Raw genomic sequence first — 15333 nt, 5'->3', positions numbered from 1 at the left:
AAGGAAAGGACTTACCGTTCCACTCCCCAAAAGGAATCGACAATTTGAAAACTTTTGCATATCAACTGAATCGAACGAAATATCCAATATTATCGAAACTTTGCACATAGTAATATGTTTACTTTAGCTACATTATGTCCAACAATGAAACCCGTCCGTCCACTCCTTCTGGTACCTCATACACAAAATGGTCAAAATTTTGCTGAAAATTTATAACAGACTATCCGATTTGGACTAAACTTTGCAAAAACTAATATTGTAACCATGACTGTATTATAACCATGTATAATGTTGGAATATATGACTTATTGTTCCACTGTTTCCAGTATCTCACCCACAATGGGTGAACATTTTGAAAATTTGTACATTTCATATGAAGCGAACAGAATATCCATTTACAATTCAACTTTGCACAAGTTATATTTTATTGTAATTAGATTATGTCTGAAGAGGGGACCCATCGGTGCACTCCTTCTGGTACCTTAGATCTTTTTAGTATATCATTTTCTTCTGACTTGATTCCTTGTGTGAATTGTTCGTCCTTTCCAAATATCACATCACGATTTTCCACCCTGCTCATAAGATTTTAGTTGGGGTCCTCAAAGACGAAGAATCGAAATTTTTTGTATAATATTGCGTATATGTAAAATCGCATCTTGTGATAATTAGAGTCCAGTTAAATAAATTTATGACGAAAAGAACACACACAAAAAATCATCATTCGATAAAACTGAAGAAATGTAATCTCAAAAAAATACATAAAATAGCTACAAATGAAGATATGAAGCTATTTCTTCAAGTATAATAGGGTCGATAACAAACAATTATCATCCATATCTCCGAACTTTAACCTATGGCGAATTTTTCCTTCTGAGGTTTTCATATAATCACCGAGAGCATTACTCCCCAATAGGAAATATAGTGGCCCAAAATCTTATCGCACAGCATAATTAATATAATAAGAGCTCCTCTTTCATTTACATAAAGTGGTTTATAGTATCATATAGTCGAATCCGCTCAACTTTGATTCTTTATTTATTTACATCACGAATATTTTATTAATTTCTCGGCTACGAACAACTTCTTAAGGTAGGTTGCAACCTTTGTTTATTTCATAAAAAAAATCATCGATATTTTAAATCAATTTAATTCGCCTCCTAGGCCACCATGTAACGATTGCATTTGATAAGAATGCTCCGTTAAATTATATGAATATTCTAGGAATTTTTAATAAAAAAACTCTATTAATAAATAGTTACGAATATTATGCATAAGATGGCAAATAATGAAGTAATCAATCATGCGGAACGCCAACAACAACCACAGCGAGAATCTCATTACATGAAATAGCATTTTAGGTTAAATAATAAAAAATAATGAAACTTTTTAGTATATATTTAAAATGCATTAATATTATATAATGTGGCTAGGAGAGGGAAGCTGGATGTTGTTTGCTTGTGGCTGTAAAATTATCCTATAAATTGTCTTTGCAAAATATACATACGTACATATTGGACTAGTCATGTTCCATACATACATCGCTTAACCAGTCTGTCTGGTCTCATCTATCCTTTACAAAGTTTTTTTTTGTTTTGTAGTTTTCATTATGCCGATAAGTGATCTTCTTCTTCGTCTTGATTTTGTCTTTATATTCATACGTATGTGTATAGGTATGTATTGTATGTCTGCCATCAGCACAACTATGTTGGCTAAATGATAGCAAACTATCTAGTCCTTCGTTTTGTTTCTTCTTATTTTTTTACAAAACAAAATTGTAACAACAAAAACTACAACGCAGACGACATGTATGGAACAAAAAACTTGCTATTTTGCTGTTATTTATGAGTAGCGCCCATTAATTTCATCACCAATTATTATAAGGATCGCACAATATATTTCTCTTGTGCGATTGCCCTCTTTTGTTCATCTTGCCATCTTTGCCCCTTCATTTTCCTAACCGCCAGCATCAAGTAGTCGCGGTGATACATCATTCAAGTCATCATCGTTGGTCCGTGGTTCTGCTCTGCTTTTTTTTTACAATTTCATCGATGAAATTGTTATTTAAAATTAAATGACTAACTTTTTTCGAGCTTTTACACTCCCGTCTTCAGGTTATGCTATATTATATAATTATGCGATGCAGCTAAGGCTATTTGTTATGATATATGATGTGATAGATTGTGAATAGATAAGGTATGGTTATATGAATTTTGCTAGGCTATGATATTAGTAAGTATTTTAAAATAATTAGAGACATTGAATTATCAAATATTTTGACAATTTGTAACAATTTCAATAGGAATTTTAAATACCGATGTATTTTAAATACTACGAGTTAAGACATATTGAAATGTTGCACACATATTGTATATTCTTCTTGACTGGTGTTAAAAATTGGGTACATCGGACCACGTTTTGGTATAGCCTCCTATATTATAGTATCCCAATTTTGGACACGGATTTAGTATATATAAAAAATGGGCATTAATAGTTTTCTAAATTGGGCTTATTTTCAGAGAATCCTTCATATATCGATACACACATTGTTCGGTATTTTGTGGATTTTGCGTACGTCATTCAACCGAATATGATAATTTGGGGTTTTCATTGGGTGTCAATCCGTCCTCGTGGTAATATAACGTTTTTATACCCTTCACCACAGTGTGGTGCAGGGTATTATGTCTTTGTGCGTATGTTTGAAACAGGCCAAAATAATCGAGATAGACCCATGGTTCCTTTTGAGAATATGCATAGAATCACTTTCTGAGTCGATTTATGCATGTCCGTCTGTCCGTCCGTCCATGTGTTTTTGTTAACAAAGTACATGTCGCATTTATGATCCGATTTGGATGAAATTTGCCACAGCTCATTTGTTTGGCCCAAGGACGAACCCTATTGAAAATGGGAAAAATCGGTTCAGATTTAGATATAGCTTCCATATATATATTTTCGGCAGATTTAGGGTAAATGGTGTACCAAAGTCCCTATATATCTTTCGATTTGCACGAAATTTGGCGTAGAGTACTGAATTAGGTCCAGAATGATGAGTGCCAAGTTTCGAGAAAATCGGGTCAGATTTAGGTATAGCTCCCATATATAGTTTCGTCCGATTTAAGGTAAATGGTGCACCAAAGTCCCTATATATCTTTCGATTTGCACGAAATTTGGCACAGAGTACTGAATTAGGTCCAGAATGATGTGTGCTAAGTTTCGAGAAAATCTGGTCAGATTTATATATAGCTCCCATATATATTTTCGTCCGATCTAAGGTAAATGGGGCTCCAAAGTGCCTATATATCTTTCGATTTGCACGAACATTTTTCAAATTTGGCATAGAGTACTGAATTAGGTTCAGAATGATTGCGTGCTAAGTTTCGTGAAAATCGGTTCAGATTTAGATATAGCTTTAATATATATTTTCGACTGATTTAATTTAAGGTGTGCACTAAAGACCCAAAGATTGGCCGATCGGCACACAATTTTGTACAATGTACTGTTACTATAACCTTTCGTGTGTCAAGTTTTCTTGAAATTGGTTCAGATTTACATATACCTTCTATATAAATTTTCGTCCGATTTTAAGTAAGTGGTACACTGAAGGCCCATACAGACCCATACACGTACAGAAATTAATAAAAATTAATATCTAGCAAGTTTCCTTGAAATCGGTTCAGATTAGCTTGCATATATAATTTCGTTGACTGTATACCAAATAATCGCCTTAGAAAAGGCTAGGGTATCATATAGTCGGCCCAGTCCGACTTTACTACTTTCCTTACCGTTTTTTTTTAATTTGAAGGATGTTGATGGCTTTTGTTTTCTCCTGTCAGCTCATTAACGAAATATCGGTCTAAGGTCCACTTTTAAGTATACCGACCGTCCATCCATCTGTCCATTATGATATGTAAACACGATACAAGCCACAGTTATGGACCTATATTCACGAAATTTTGCAAGTAGGACGGGTTCTGGCCAATAAATTGTCTTTGATACAGATCGTTTAATATTTAATGGATGAAATGGACCAAATACATAATTTTTGTCGGTTTTTCTGGTCGCTCCAAAGGTGATCGGACAAAGGAATAAGCATGTCGGTTTTGTTTGTTTTGGTCAATATTTAGCGGGTCAAATGGACCCTTACTTTTGTGCGAAAAAATAAAAAAAATGTATTCTATGGCGTATATATTATATTCGAAAATGATGCCAGTGCTGTAGACCTCTAATCGAGCAAGAGGGTCCAAATATGACGAATTATTGTCCACGCTAGGAATAAACATCCGCATAAAGTTAGTGTGCTTTATTATTTCGATAAAATTGGATGTTCGATTTGCTTCATATGAGATGTTCAAGTTTTCAAATTTTTTACCTTTTTTGGGGAGGAGTGAGCCGATAAGTCCCATCTTTCAACATTATACTGTCATGGTTAAAATATTGGGGTGTGCACAGGTTATTTTAAATAGCATAGTTTATTCTTGTGGCTTATAAAATTAATTTTCAACCAAATGATTTTGTGTGGGAGGTACAAGAAAGAGTGGACCGACCGTTCCCATTTTCGGACATAATCTTCGTAATGATATTACGATGAGCAAAGTTGCATATTCAGTTCGCTTCATATAAAATTAGCAAATTTTCATAATGATGAATCTTTCAACATTATACTGTCATGCTTTGAATATTAGGTTGTAAAAAAGTGAGTACAAGGAAGAGAGAGGACCGATGTCCTTCATCCTGGAACTTGATCTATGTTTATGATACAAATTATGATGTGCGTACAAATTACGGTTACAACCATCGATAGTTATCGTGTGCACCAGGCGGTCAGACTGACGGACGAACATTTGTCAAAAACGGATTTGATCCAATTAGACATGGGGTATAAAACCAATATATCGATGAGGAACATTTTGGCCGTATCAAAGTGTATGTACCTTAATTGGCCATAAGGCAGAAGGTATACAAATTAGCGTGGATTTTTTCTAAAGAGTGTTCAATAAAGTGGTCAATATTTGAATATAGCTCACCCGGTCCTGGTCCCGGTGTATTTGTTAAACGAAGTTATTATAGTTTCACATTCCCTCTGAGCGTTGACAGAAAAGCTTGTTTACATAGCCCCATAAAAGGGTCCTTTTTCAGCACTTTAAACGTTTTCCTCAACGAAGTGTCTAGTTATTTCGCATTCCGATTAATGGACATACCCAAACGGACCGTCGAAGCTTTAAGCATAAATTAAGAAGCGTTGATTTTGAATAATATATTTTAGAGAACTATCGAGGCTACGTCATCCTTTACATTAAATTTTATTTTATTTATATTACATATAAATTTTATTTATAATATTTGCATAGCTATATGTGTGGCTATAAGTGTAGTCCTTTCAAAACGATATTAGCAATTGTTGTGGATTTCATCAAAAAACATTTTGGAGGGCTACATCGGCAATAAGCATGGATTTTATTAATAATATTTTTGGAGGACTTTGTATTAAGTGTTCTAAGAACTTTCAAATTTTGATTTCGTTGCAGAAAGTTGTCAATTTCAAAGTACCTTCTCCTTTTCGCCACTTTGAAGGTATTGGCCGTATTTTCCCTGGTACTTTTACTGGTACTGATTTTTGCTGATCTTCACTCCAAAATCGACAATTCTGCTTATCTACGGAAAATTGAGCGTCGTCGCTGAAGACAATTTTTAGTGGATCTTCGGTCAACTTTCGTGCGTGAGATGTATATACCATGATTCCAAAAGGATAATACATAAAAATTACCATTTGCAAATAATTTGTGAAGGGTATAACTGTCGACCACAATGTCTTTTCTAGGTAAATATTAGGTGTGGCTGTTAGGCTTATCCAAAATATCTCTTGGGGTTTCGGTCTCCAGATAATTACAATAAAACAAGTCCTGGTTCCACTCGGATATTCAATTCGCATGATTTATCAATTCGTTTTTTTAATTTTGATATATTAATTTCTCCAGACCAAATTGCATACAACAGATTTGGCCCAAATACATTTGGGGTCTTAAATGTATTTGAGCCAAATTTTTTATCCTCGTCAACCATGCGGGAACAAAAAATAATAAACCAAGAAGTTTCACCTTTGCACACATACACTATTTTTAAACCGCTTAGTATTTTCAACATAATGTACAGTTGACTTAAACGCTGACACAATGATCTACTTTTAGTCAACAATATTGGAAAAGAAATGTTACACATATTTTTGCAATGCAATAAAAGTTATGCGCATTTAAAAAAATACCTGGTCAACCATTTTTTAACATAACATTTGCTAAATCGCTCTTGCTACAGTTCTAGTTAAAATCTTAACGAATATCTGTCTATATCTCCTCTAATGTACAAAGTTATAATTATAATCCAGTTTTTAGTTAATCTGTCTCAACGCAGATAGGCACATCTACACTAATTCTTATTAAAACAGTGTCAACGTGGGTCATAAACTTTTTTAATCCTAGCGATTAAAAAAGAGACTAGTCTGAGAGTTCGGCAAAAAAGTAACGTGGGGAATTCCATTAATAAAAATTATTTCACACGCACACAGGTATTTATCTAGGACACATAGCGAAACTAAACCCTTTCAGAGGGATGGTTGATTTTACGCCACACTACCTGCCTACTTTCTCTACGCTGTGATCGATATTATGAATATCGTCCTCCACACACATTGATTTTGCCATAAAATACTGTTGATGATGTTAGAATGTCAAGGTTTTTGTCATTTGTGTAAATTTCACACGGTGTGTGACATCTCCCTTTGCACACTGGTGGCATTTGATAAATGTGTTCTTTTATTGTTGTTGTTTTATCAAAACCACTTCACGCTCATGTCAATAATGAGAGATGTGTTAGTTATAATATATCCTTTATTTCCGATATCTGTGATGTATAGCAGATAACAGGATGTTTACCTTTTCGACCCAAAAGTGGTAGAAATTAACAGTTATGGAATTCCAATATGTGAAACTGTGAAAAATTCCAATAGATAGGATTTGCAAAATGCATTGATTTAATATATGGTGGTATGGGAAAACATCCCCCTTTTCATTGACAGTATTCAAAATTTAAATGTGATGGAAAAGCGTATAACTGCATTAAGATTTAGTTAAATTTTTAAAGTGTTTGTTTAACGTTCCGCAGTTGGGAAGACTTCGAAATCGAATAACTGTACTTTGTCAAATTTTACTTCCGGAAGAAACTTTTAAATAACCACCAATGATTAAGGTGGTACTTAGTTACTCTTAGGCTCCAAATGATAATATTAAATATAGGGTCTTTAGAAAAAACTGTATTGATTCCGGCTATAAATGATTTCATATAATTGGAGGTATGGAAACAAATCCCTTCCGATCGAAAACCTTAATAAAACAGAAAATTTCGTAACAAAGTTTTTTGGAGGTGGTGAACTATGCAAGCAATTGGCAAAATTGTGAAGACATTTTAAATATTGTATGGCCTGTGAATTATCGTTTCTCTCGTTCCTACGGCTACATCCCGATAAAATCCGGCTCACGCGAACACTGAAACTAGCTGAAATTTTGCAAAAATTCAGCCTGGGAATTAATGGCAAATTATAGAATATATCGGATCAACTTTGCTAATGTTCTCATATAACGGATTTTCGATATCTTGAGGATTTCTGATAAGGTTTTAAGGTAATTTCTGTTTCTCATGGAACACTAAATATTCCTAATAACAAATAATAATATATGCCCAGTTTTCGGTGTAGCCCCCATTCAACGGTACCTCAGATGTTAGTACATTGATAATTTTTGGACACATTTTGGCTGTAGTTTTGTATGTTATGTTATAATTGGGTTCCAAATCTTCCAGCTAAAAATTATCTATATTGGTCAATTAGTTTTTGTAGCTCTCATATTACAATACCCCTCAAATTCCAATACCAATAAAAAAATCTGCATTTTATAGTTAGATGTTTGACCACTAAATCTATGATTTCGACACTGTGTGTCGTATATACGTAGAATGGGTGCTGGAACGAAATATTCTTCAGTGATGAAGCACATTTCTCAAACAAAATTGTTGTATTTGGGGTTCTGAGAATCATCAAGTAATTGAAGAGAAAAAGTCTTTATTTAGTGCGTTCTTTGGTCGGCAGGTATGATTGGACCTTACCCTTGTTTATGCAGATAAACTTTTAGCTCTTGAGTACTTAAAAGCCAACATTGGGCAAGTTACCACAATATGTGTAAAAAGTGGTCGAAAATTACCTCAAAAGAATAAACGCTTGTAAAAGTTGACGTGGAGGTCGGTCATTCATGTATTGTTTCACACATTTTATAATAAAAAAAGTGAGCGGACAGTATAGTCGGACATGGCCGACCATATGATACCCTACACAACTACCACTGAGTTCTAAATTACTCCAGATATATACTTCGAGTCTGAGTAAAATTTCACAATATTTGCACTCTCTTGACCGATTATAAGTCAATGTTGACCTAATGCTAGGTTTATAATTGTGGTGTCTACAGCGAGCAGACACCACAAATATCACTTGATCACCATCAAAAATTATAGGCGTCTTCCTCGAACATAACCGGAAGCTCATGCAAAATTTCCTTGTCATCAGTGCTATGGTAATACTAAACAATATCAGAATACTTAGACAGCTGTAAATGTTTAAGTTTAACTCCCATATCCGAGTAGATACATCACTATGATTAGTATCAATTTAAAGGCCAACCACTCCTTTTGGATATACTGTCAACTTCACGGGTCTATATCCTTCAGAAGTGGATATATCCACCATAGAATATAAATTTTGTAATTTTTACAGACAAATGTTTGGGCAAATTTGACCCGCTAAATATGGACCTATCTACATCTAAACTGTCATGCTTATTATATGGCCGGATCCCTCTCTCTGTGTACAATCTCGTGATGGACGGATCAAAATTGTCGTCACTAGAACGACCAGAAAGGCAAAAAAACATAAAGTTGTTGGTCCATTTGATCCCATAAATATTAACCGATCATTACCGAATACAGGGGTCATTATTAGACCAAACCGAACCTACGGGCAAAATTTCGTGAATATTGGACCATAACTGTGGCCTATATCGTGTTTACAAATGATTATGGCAGACGGACGGACACACATGTTTAGATTACCTCACCTAGAAGTACTTGGAAGTACTTGAAAAAATATTCTTTAAAAACTCCACGCTTAGAAGCTTTGGAAATGTTTGAAAAAAAAAAAATATTCTTAAAAAATATCACGCTTATAGCTTTGGAAGTGTTGAAATCAATTTATTTAAAAAAATTACGTCTATAGCTTTGGTTGTTTTGAAAACTATTTACAAAATGCTGTCTTATATCTGTAGAAATGATTGCAAAAATATTTTTGAAAAATTACGCTTATAGCTCATAAAATGTTATCAAAAATATTCTCTAACTGTGGAGGTGGTTGAAAAAAAACCTTTAAAAATTACACGATTAGAAGCTCTGGACACGCTTATAACCTTCAAATATCCTTCAAAAATCAACGCTTCTTTTCAAAAATGCACGCTTACAGCTCTGTAGATAGCTAAAAATATTCATTATAAAAATCCACACTTTTGAAAAAATATCCTTTAAAAAATTCAAAAGAAAAATACTCGAAATATTCAGTTGCATTATAAGGTAAAGAAAATCTTTTTTTAATTAAAAAAAAAATAATTAGGGAATACCTCTTTTCCTCGGATTTAAGAAATATTTATAAAAATTTTATTCATTAGTAGAAGTTTGACCAAAAAGTTATAAAAATTTTGTTAATAATTTCAATTATCTGCAATACCAACATGCATTTTCAGCATCTTTAAAATATATAAAAACGTGACAATTTTTTATCCTTCAGTGAATTAAAAAATATTCTGAATTTTATTTCATTTGGTACTCTCAATTTTTTCACCAACTTAATTAATTGTTTTTTCTCCAATACCCACAAATGATCCCAAATCCCAGTTTAAAAAATAACACAAGTAAATTTTTAATTTTTCATTTCATTTTTAATTAAATTATTTTTCTTTTCGTTTTTTATAATCTTAAAAACTAATTAACATTTTATTCTTAATTTAAGAAAAAATAGTTTAGTGTCTTCCGTTAATACTAAAATTTACAACTAATTTGTTTTTTAAATCAATGTCTTCCTTAAATTACAAATTAAATATTTAAAAAAAATTACACTAAAAATATTTACATTTTGTACAAAAAAATAATTAGGCACTTGAGAATTAGGTTTTTTTCAACTCGCACACTCACTTTACAAAAAAATATTTGACTAGATTTACAAAAAAAGGCAACATGTGATTGCCTTGTGTTAAAACGTTTTGAACAAAAAATCCCTGATATTTATTCGTTTTTTACAAAATCCTGCAGTCTTGAATGTGTTTTCTGTTTTTTCGAAGTTTTTTTTAATTATTTTTACTGTTCCTGCCACAATGAAATGTAATCTAAAATTTCTTCATCATCCGGTGTGCAATCTTCTTCGTCCAAAGTGAAATTGTCATAGGGTTCGAATTTCAGCTGGATATTACCATCAAAAGCCAAACTGGTATCGGCTGAGATTTCTTGTGGCTGGTGGTGGAGCAGAGGATGATGGTGTTGTTGTTGGATTGGCAAATCTGCCAAGGATTGTTGTGGTTCAAAGCTAGCCGCCACCGCTTCATATGATAAATTTGAAGAGTTGAACGACGAGGTGGGTGAATGACAGCCATTGTTATCATAACCGGCGGTATTGTGTTGAGGCGAATAGGAATTCATTGATACAGGGGAGAGTAAAGTTGTACTGCTGCTGTAGGGATTCAAATGGCCTGCCAAATTCATATCCATAATGGATGGTAAGGGGCTGGTGGATTGAGGAGTATAATACACAGGAGTTTGGCTGGTGGTGGTATTATAGGCGCTGGATGAAGCCGATGAGGAACTTGACGAACTGAAGGAACTGTTACTGGCTGTGTCACAATTCGAAGTGTTTGATGGCAGGTCAAATTGTTGATTCGAGCAGCTTACACCACCATTCAAGTCATCCAGCAAATCTTCCAGGCGACGAATATATTCAACTGCAATGCGCAGGGTATCAACTTTACTTATCTTTTTCTGAGGACCACGGCCACCACCTTTGGTCAAATCGGCAATGATGGTCTGGGGAATGTGCTGGCGTAGACGGGCGAAACTATTGTTCACTTGTTTGACACGATTACGTTCACGGGCGTTACGTCTCAAGACCGAATGTTGTGATTGATCGGCATTATAGGGTTGAGAACGCGACACTTTGCGATTTTTGCCATCCTCCGCAATGGGATGGGGTTGTATGTGATGATATTTAGGCATTTTACCGGGCGTTACAATTGTGGTTGGAAAAATATGCTGTTGTTGTTGCTGTACGTTTGTTTGATTACAACTAACACTTGACATTGTTGTTTGTGTTTTTTGATTAAAATGTTTGAGTTTCGTTTTTAATTCTATATTGAATTTATTTTTTCTTAATGGTTGTTGTTTTTGGATTGAGGTTTTCTTGTTTTGCAATGAGAACTTGATCCTACGACACCTGGTTTAAGAATGAGTCCCTTTGTCCTAAACCTTTGCATTAAGTACTTGTGTGAGCACACACTCTGGTTGCTATAGTTTCCACACAGGCACACACAACCTGTGAGCGTAGCAGAGAACCCTCGACAACGAGAGAGAGAAAGAGCACACAATGCAATGCTCTCCCAACTACCTGTGATCTTACACGTTTGGAACAGGTAACCTCAGAGAGTATTAAAATCCATCCATTGGGGAATTCCCACCATATATTCGACAGGTAACTTAGGTTACTCTCAGCGCTCTCTATTCCAACTACCATTTTTATTATGATCTCTCCTCTGTTCGGCTCATAAACAAAATCTTATCAGTTTTATGATTTCCACCACTTCTGTCATACAGGTATTGAGTAGTAGTGGTGTGGCACAAATCCTTTCTTCAACAAATGAAGCCCCCCCACAAATGGGAACAGTTTTGTTATGAGGTGAATTGTGCAGATTTTGTTGAGGATTTCTTACGCTTCATTACCCCTACTTTTGCAGACAATGTACGATTTGGTATGTTGAGTTATGAAATAAATCTCTTAGATATTATGATTTCAACATCGATTGAGTTTGTGTCTTCTTTGAGATATGTGAGATTATTTCGAGTATTTAACAGCTCTGAGTATTTTTGAAATAAAGTTGGATTTGTGCAAGAGCACAGTTGCAGTTTACAACGGCTTCCTTCAAGAACGTGTACATTGGATGTACGGATGTTTGAGATTTTGAAATCTGCAATGCGTCAAAGAAAATACGTAATTTTGGTTTTTAGTGCAAATCTTCTGTGTCGAAGACTGTTTAGCAGGAAAGATGATTGAAAATAACATGATGAGCAATTGGATTGAAAATATTGTCGATTGTAAAGTTTAAAAATCTATATTATCATATTTTTATTATATTTTTTGAACGCCTAATTTAGTATTTTATAGCATTTGTTAGGTTTATAAAAGCCACAACCGTGTAATTTTTATTGAATATTTTTAGAAGGAGTATGAGAGTTTCTGGCTTCGGTTTATAAATAATATTTTTAAAGGCTATTAGAACAATTAATGTGGACTACAACTATAAATTTAGGTTTTCAAGGGTGTATTTATAATAAAAAATTTTCAACGACTTTTAGACCCATAATCATGGGTTTGTTAATGAGTAGTTTTTTAAGGACTATCCGACTCATAAGGATGAATTGTTTAATAAAAATTGTTGAAGGACTAACAGAGCCATAGTCATGGTTTCTTTAAGGACTATCAGTCATATAACCGTAGATTTTGTAAAGAATATCATTATTATTATTATTTTTGAATCAGGCCCATTATTCAAGGGTTATCAAAACAACCATCTGTCAAAGGTGCAGATTTTTAATGAATATTTTTCAATGGTAAATGGTGCACCAAAGTCCCTGAAATTCTTTCGATTTGTACAAGTTTTGGCATAGAGTACTGAATTAGATCCAGATTGATGTGTGCCAAGTTTCGAGAAAATCGGTTCAGATTTGGATATAGCTCCCATATATAGTTTCGTCCGATTTAAGGTAAATGGTGCAACAAAGTCCCTATATGTCTTTCGATTTGTACGAAATTTGGAATAACGTACTGAATTGGGCCTAGAATGATGTCTGCCAAGTTTCATGAAAATCGGCCCAGATTTAGATATAGCTTCCAAATATAGTTTCGTCCGATTTCATGTAAATGGTGCACCAAAGTCCCTATATATCTTCCCATTTGCACGAAATTTGGCATGACGTATTGAATTGAGCCAAGTTTCGTGAAAATCGGTTCAGATCTAGATATATATTTTTTCGTCCGATTTAATTTAAATAATGTGCCAAAGTTCTTATGTTGCATAACGTACTGAATTTAGTCCAGAATTTTGTGTGCCAAGTTTCCTAAAAATCGGTTGAGATTTATAGCTGATATGAAGTAATTGACACACCAAGAAACCAATATATGGCTGATAGGAACTAAACGTACCGAAATTAACCTGTGACAAGTTTCGTTGAAATCGTTTCATATTTGGGTATAGCTTCGTCCGATTTTAAGTAAATTGTAAATCAAACTCCTCATGTTTGTCAGATTGACATCAATTTGCATAACGTACAAAATTGAGCCTAGAATAACGTAGTTACGTTTTCTAGAAATCGATTTGTTTGAAGTCGATTTTCATACTTTTGTCCCAAACGAATGACGTGTTTATGGATAGATCTAGACCGATTCACATTTAGATAAATATCACATATTTTATTTAATCCAATTTCATGTTAATAGTCCAGTTTAATATACCCATAGTGGTGAAGGGTATCATATAGTCGGCCCCGTCCGACTTTTCTACTTTCCTTACTGGTTTCATTTCAAGCCTTTGGGGGACTATCAGATTTTTGAGGACTATGCCATTCGGCAGCATGGAGTTATTAAAGAATATTTTTTAAGGACTATCTACATATTTAGATGTTAAAAATCAAATATTTTGTAAATAACCTGCAATAGCTGCAAATAACGATTTACAAATTTGGTATACTCTTAGCCTTATGGCTATTGTGGGTATATATTAGGTTGAGGAAAAATAAATCCATTATTTTTTCGTCGAAAATGTCGATAAAATCGGAGAAATGCCCGAAGTTGGCCGGCATGTTAGCAGTCGTAACATCGTCCAGGAGCTAAAAATAGACCATAAAACTATTTTAAACCATTTACACAAAGCTGGACACAAAAAGAAGCTCGATGTTTGGGTGCCACACCAATTAACGGAAAAAATAGGATAGATTGAAATCCCATCTGCGAATGATATAGACACATTTCTTAAACGGTTGGAGACTGGAGATGAGAAATGGATCACATACGATAACCCTGAGCGAAAACGATCGTCGTCAAAGAGCGGTGAAGCACCTCAAACGCTAGCCAAACCATTTGGCATTTGGTGGAACTGGAAGGTTATTATTTATTATCAGTTGTTTCCATCTGGCCAAACGCTAAATTCTGATCTCTACTCTCAACAACTGTACCGTTTGAAGATAGCAATTGACCAGAAACTGCCAGAATTGGCCAACAGGAGAGGTGTTGTGTTCCACCAGGATAACGCTAGGCACACACATCTACAGTGACTCGCCAGAAACTTCGGGAGCTTGGTTAGGAAGTTTTAATGTATCCGCCATACAGTCCGGTCTTGGCACCAAGCGATTATCATTTTTTTCTTGCGCTGTAAAATTTCTTTAATGATAAAAAATCGGTATCTCGGGAGGATTGTGAAAATCGACTACTAGAGTATTTTTTTTTTGCAAATAAAATTGTCAACAAATCAACAAAACAAAAACGGTGCATATTTGGCCCAAAACAGACATTCCGAAACATGTTAAATAAAGTCCTATAGTTCATATACATTTCTTTCCAACCAAATATTTTGGACACAATCCTAGCTATAAGCTTTGAATTTGAAATATTATATTTTGGAGGCAATCAGAGCTATAACCGCGGTTATTTTGAAAAATTTTTTTTAGAGGACTAATAGAGCAAAAGTTGTGCAATATTTAAGAAATATATTTTGGGGGGAAAACCGTGGATATTTTAAAGAATATATCTTGGGGATAGTCAGAGGTACAACCGGGTATAATAATGTAATTTAGGGCCTTTTAATTGGCTCGTTCTCAGATTTTAATCCTTAACATCTTTTAACGCTTGATCTCTTAAATTAATCAAAAATTCGTGGCATCAATTTAACAGAGGTGTTCAAAGTATTTTACATATTTATTTAATTGAGGCCCCCC

At 34.2% G+C, this 15333-nt stretch overlaps 1 protein-coding gene across 1 annotated transcript; it reads right to left on the bottom strand.

Moving 5' to 3' along the window:
• Positions 1-10378: 10378 nt before the first annotated feature.
• On the bottom strand, positions 10379-11435 carry LOC133332559 (achaete-scute complex protein T4). Its single transcript, XM_061540934.1, has one exon. It carries the CDS (start codon positions 11428-11430, stop codon positions 10438-10440), a length of 993 nt encoding a protein of 330 aa, XP_061396918.1. The 5' UTR covers positions 11431-11435; the 3' UTR covers positions 10379-10437.
• Positions 11436-15333: the final 3898 nt, after the last annotated feature.

This window comes from Musca vetustissima, unplaced genomic scaffold (genome assembly GCF_032173495.1).
Source record: "Musca vetustissima isolate MV318-11 ecotype Yass unplaced genomic scaffold, APGP_CSIRO_Mvet_v1 utg57420, whole genome shotgun sequence".
Taxonomy (NCBI): domain Eukaryota; kingdom Metazoa; phylum Arthropoda; class Insecta; order Diptera; family Muscidae; genus Musca; species Musca vetustissima.
This window is presented reverse-complemented; position numbering and strand designations above follow the sequence as displayed.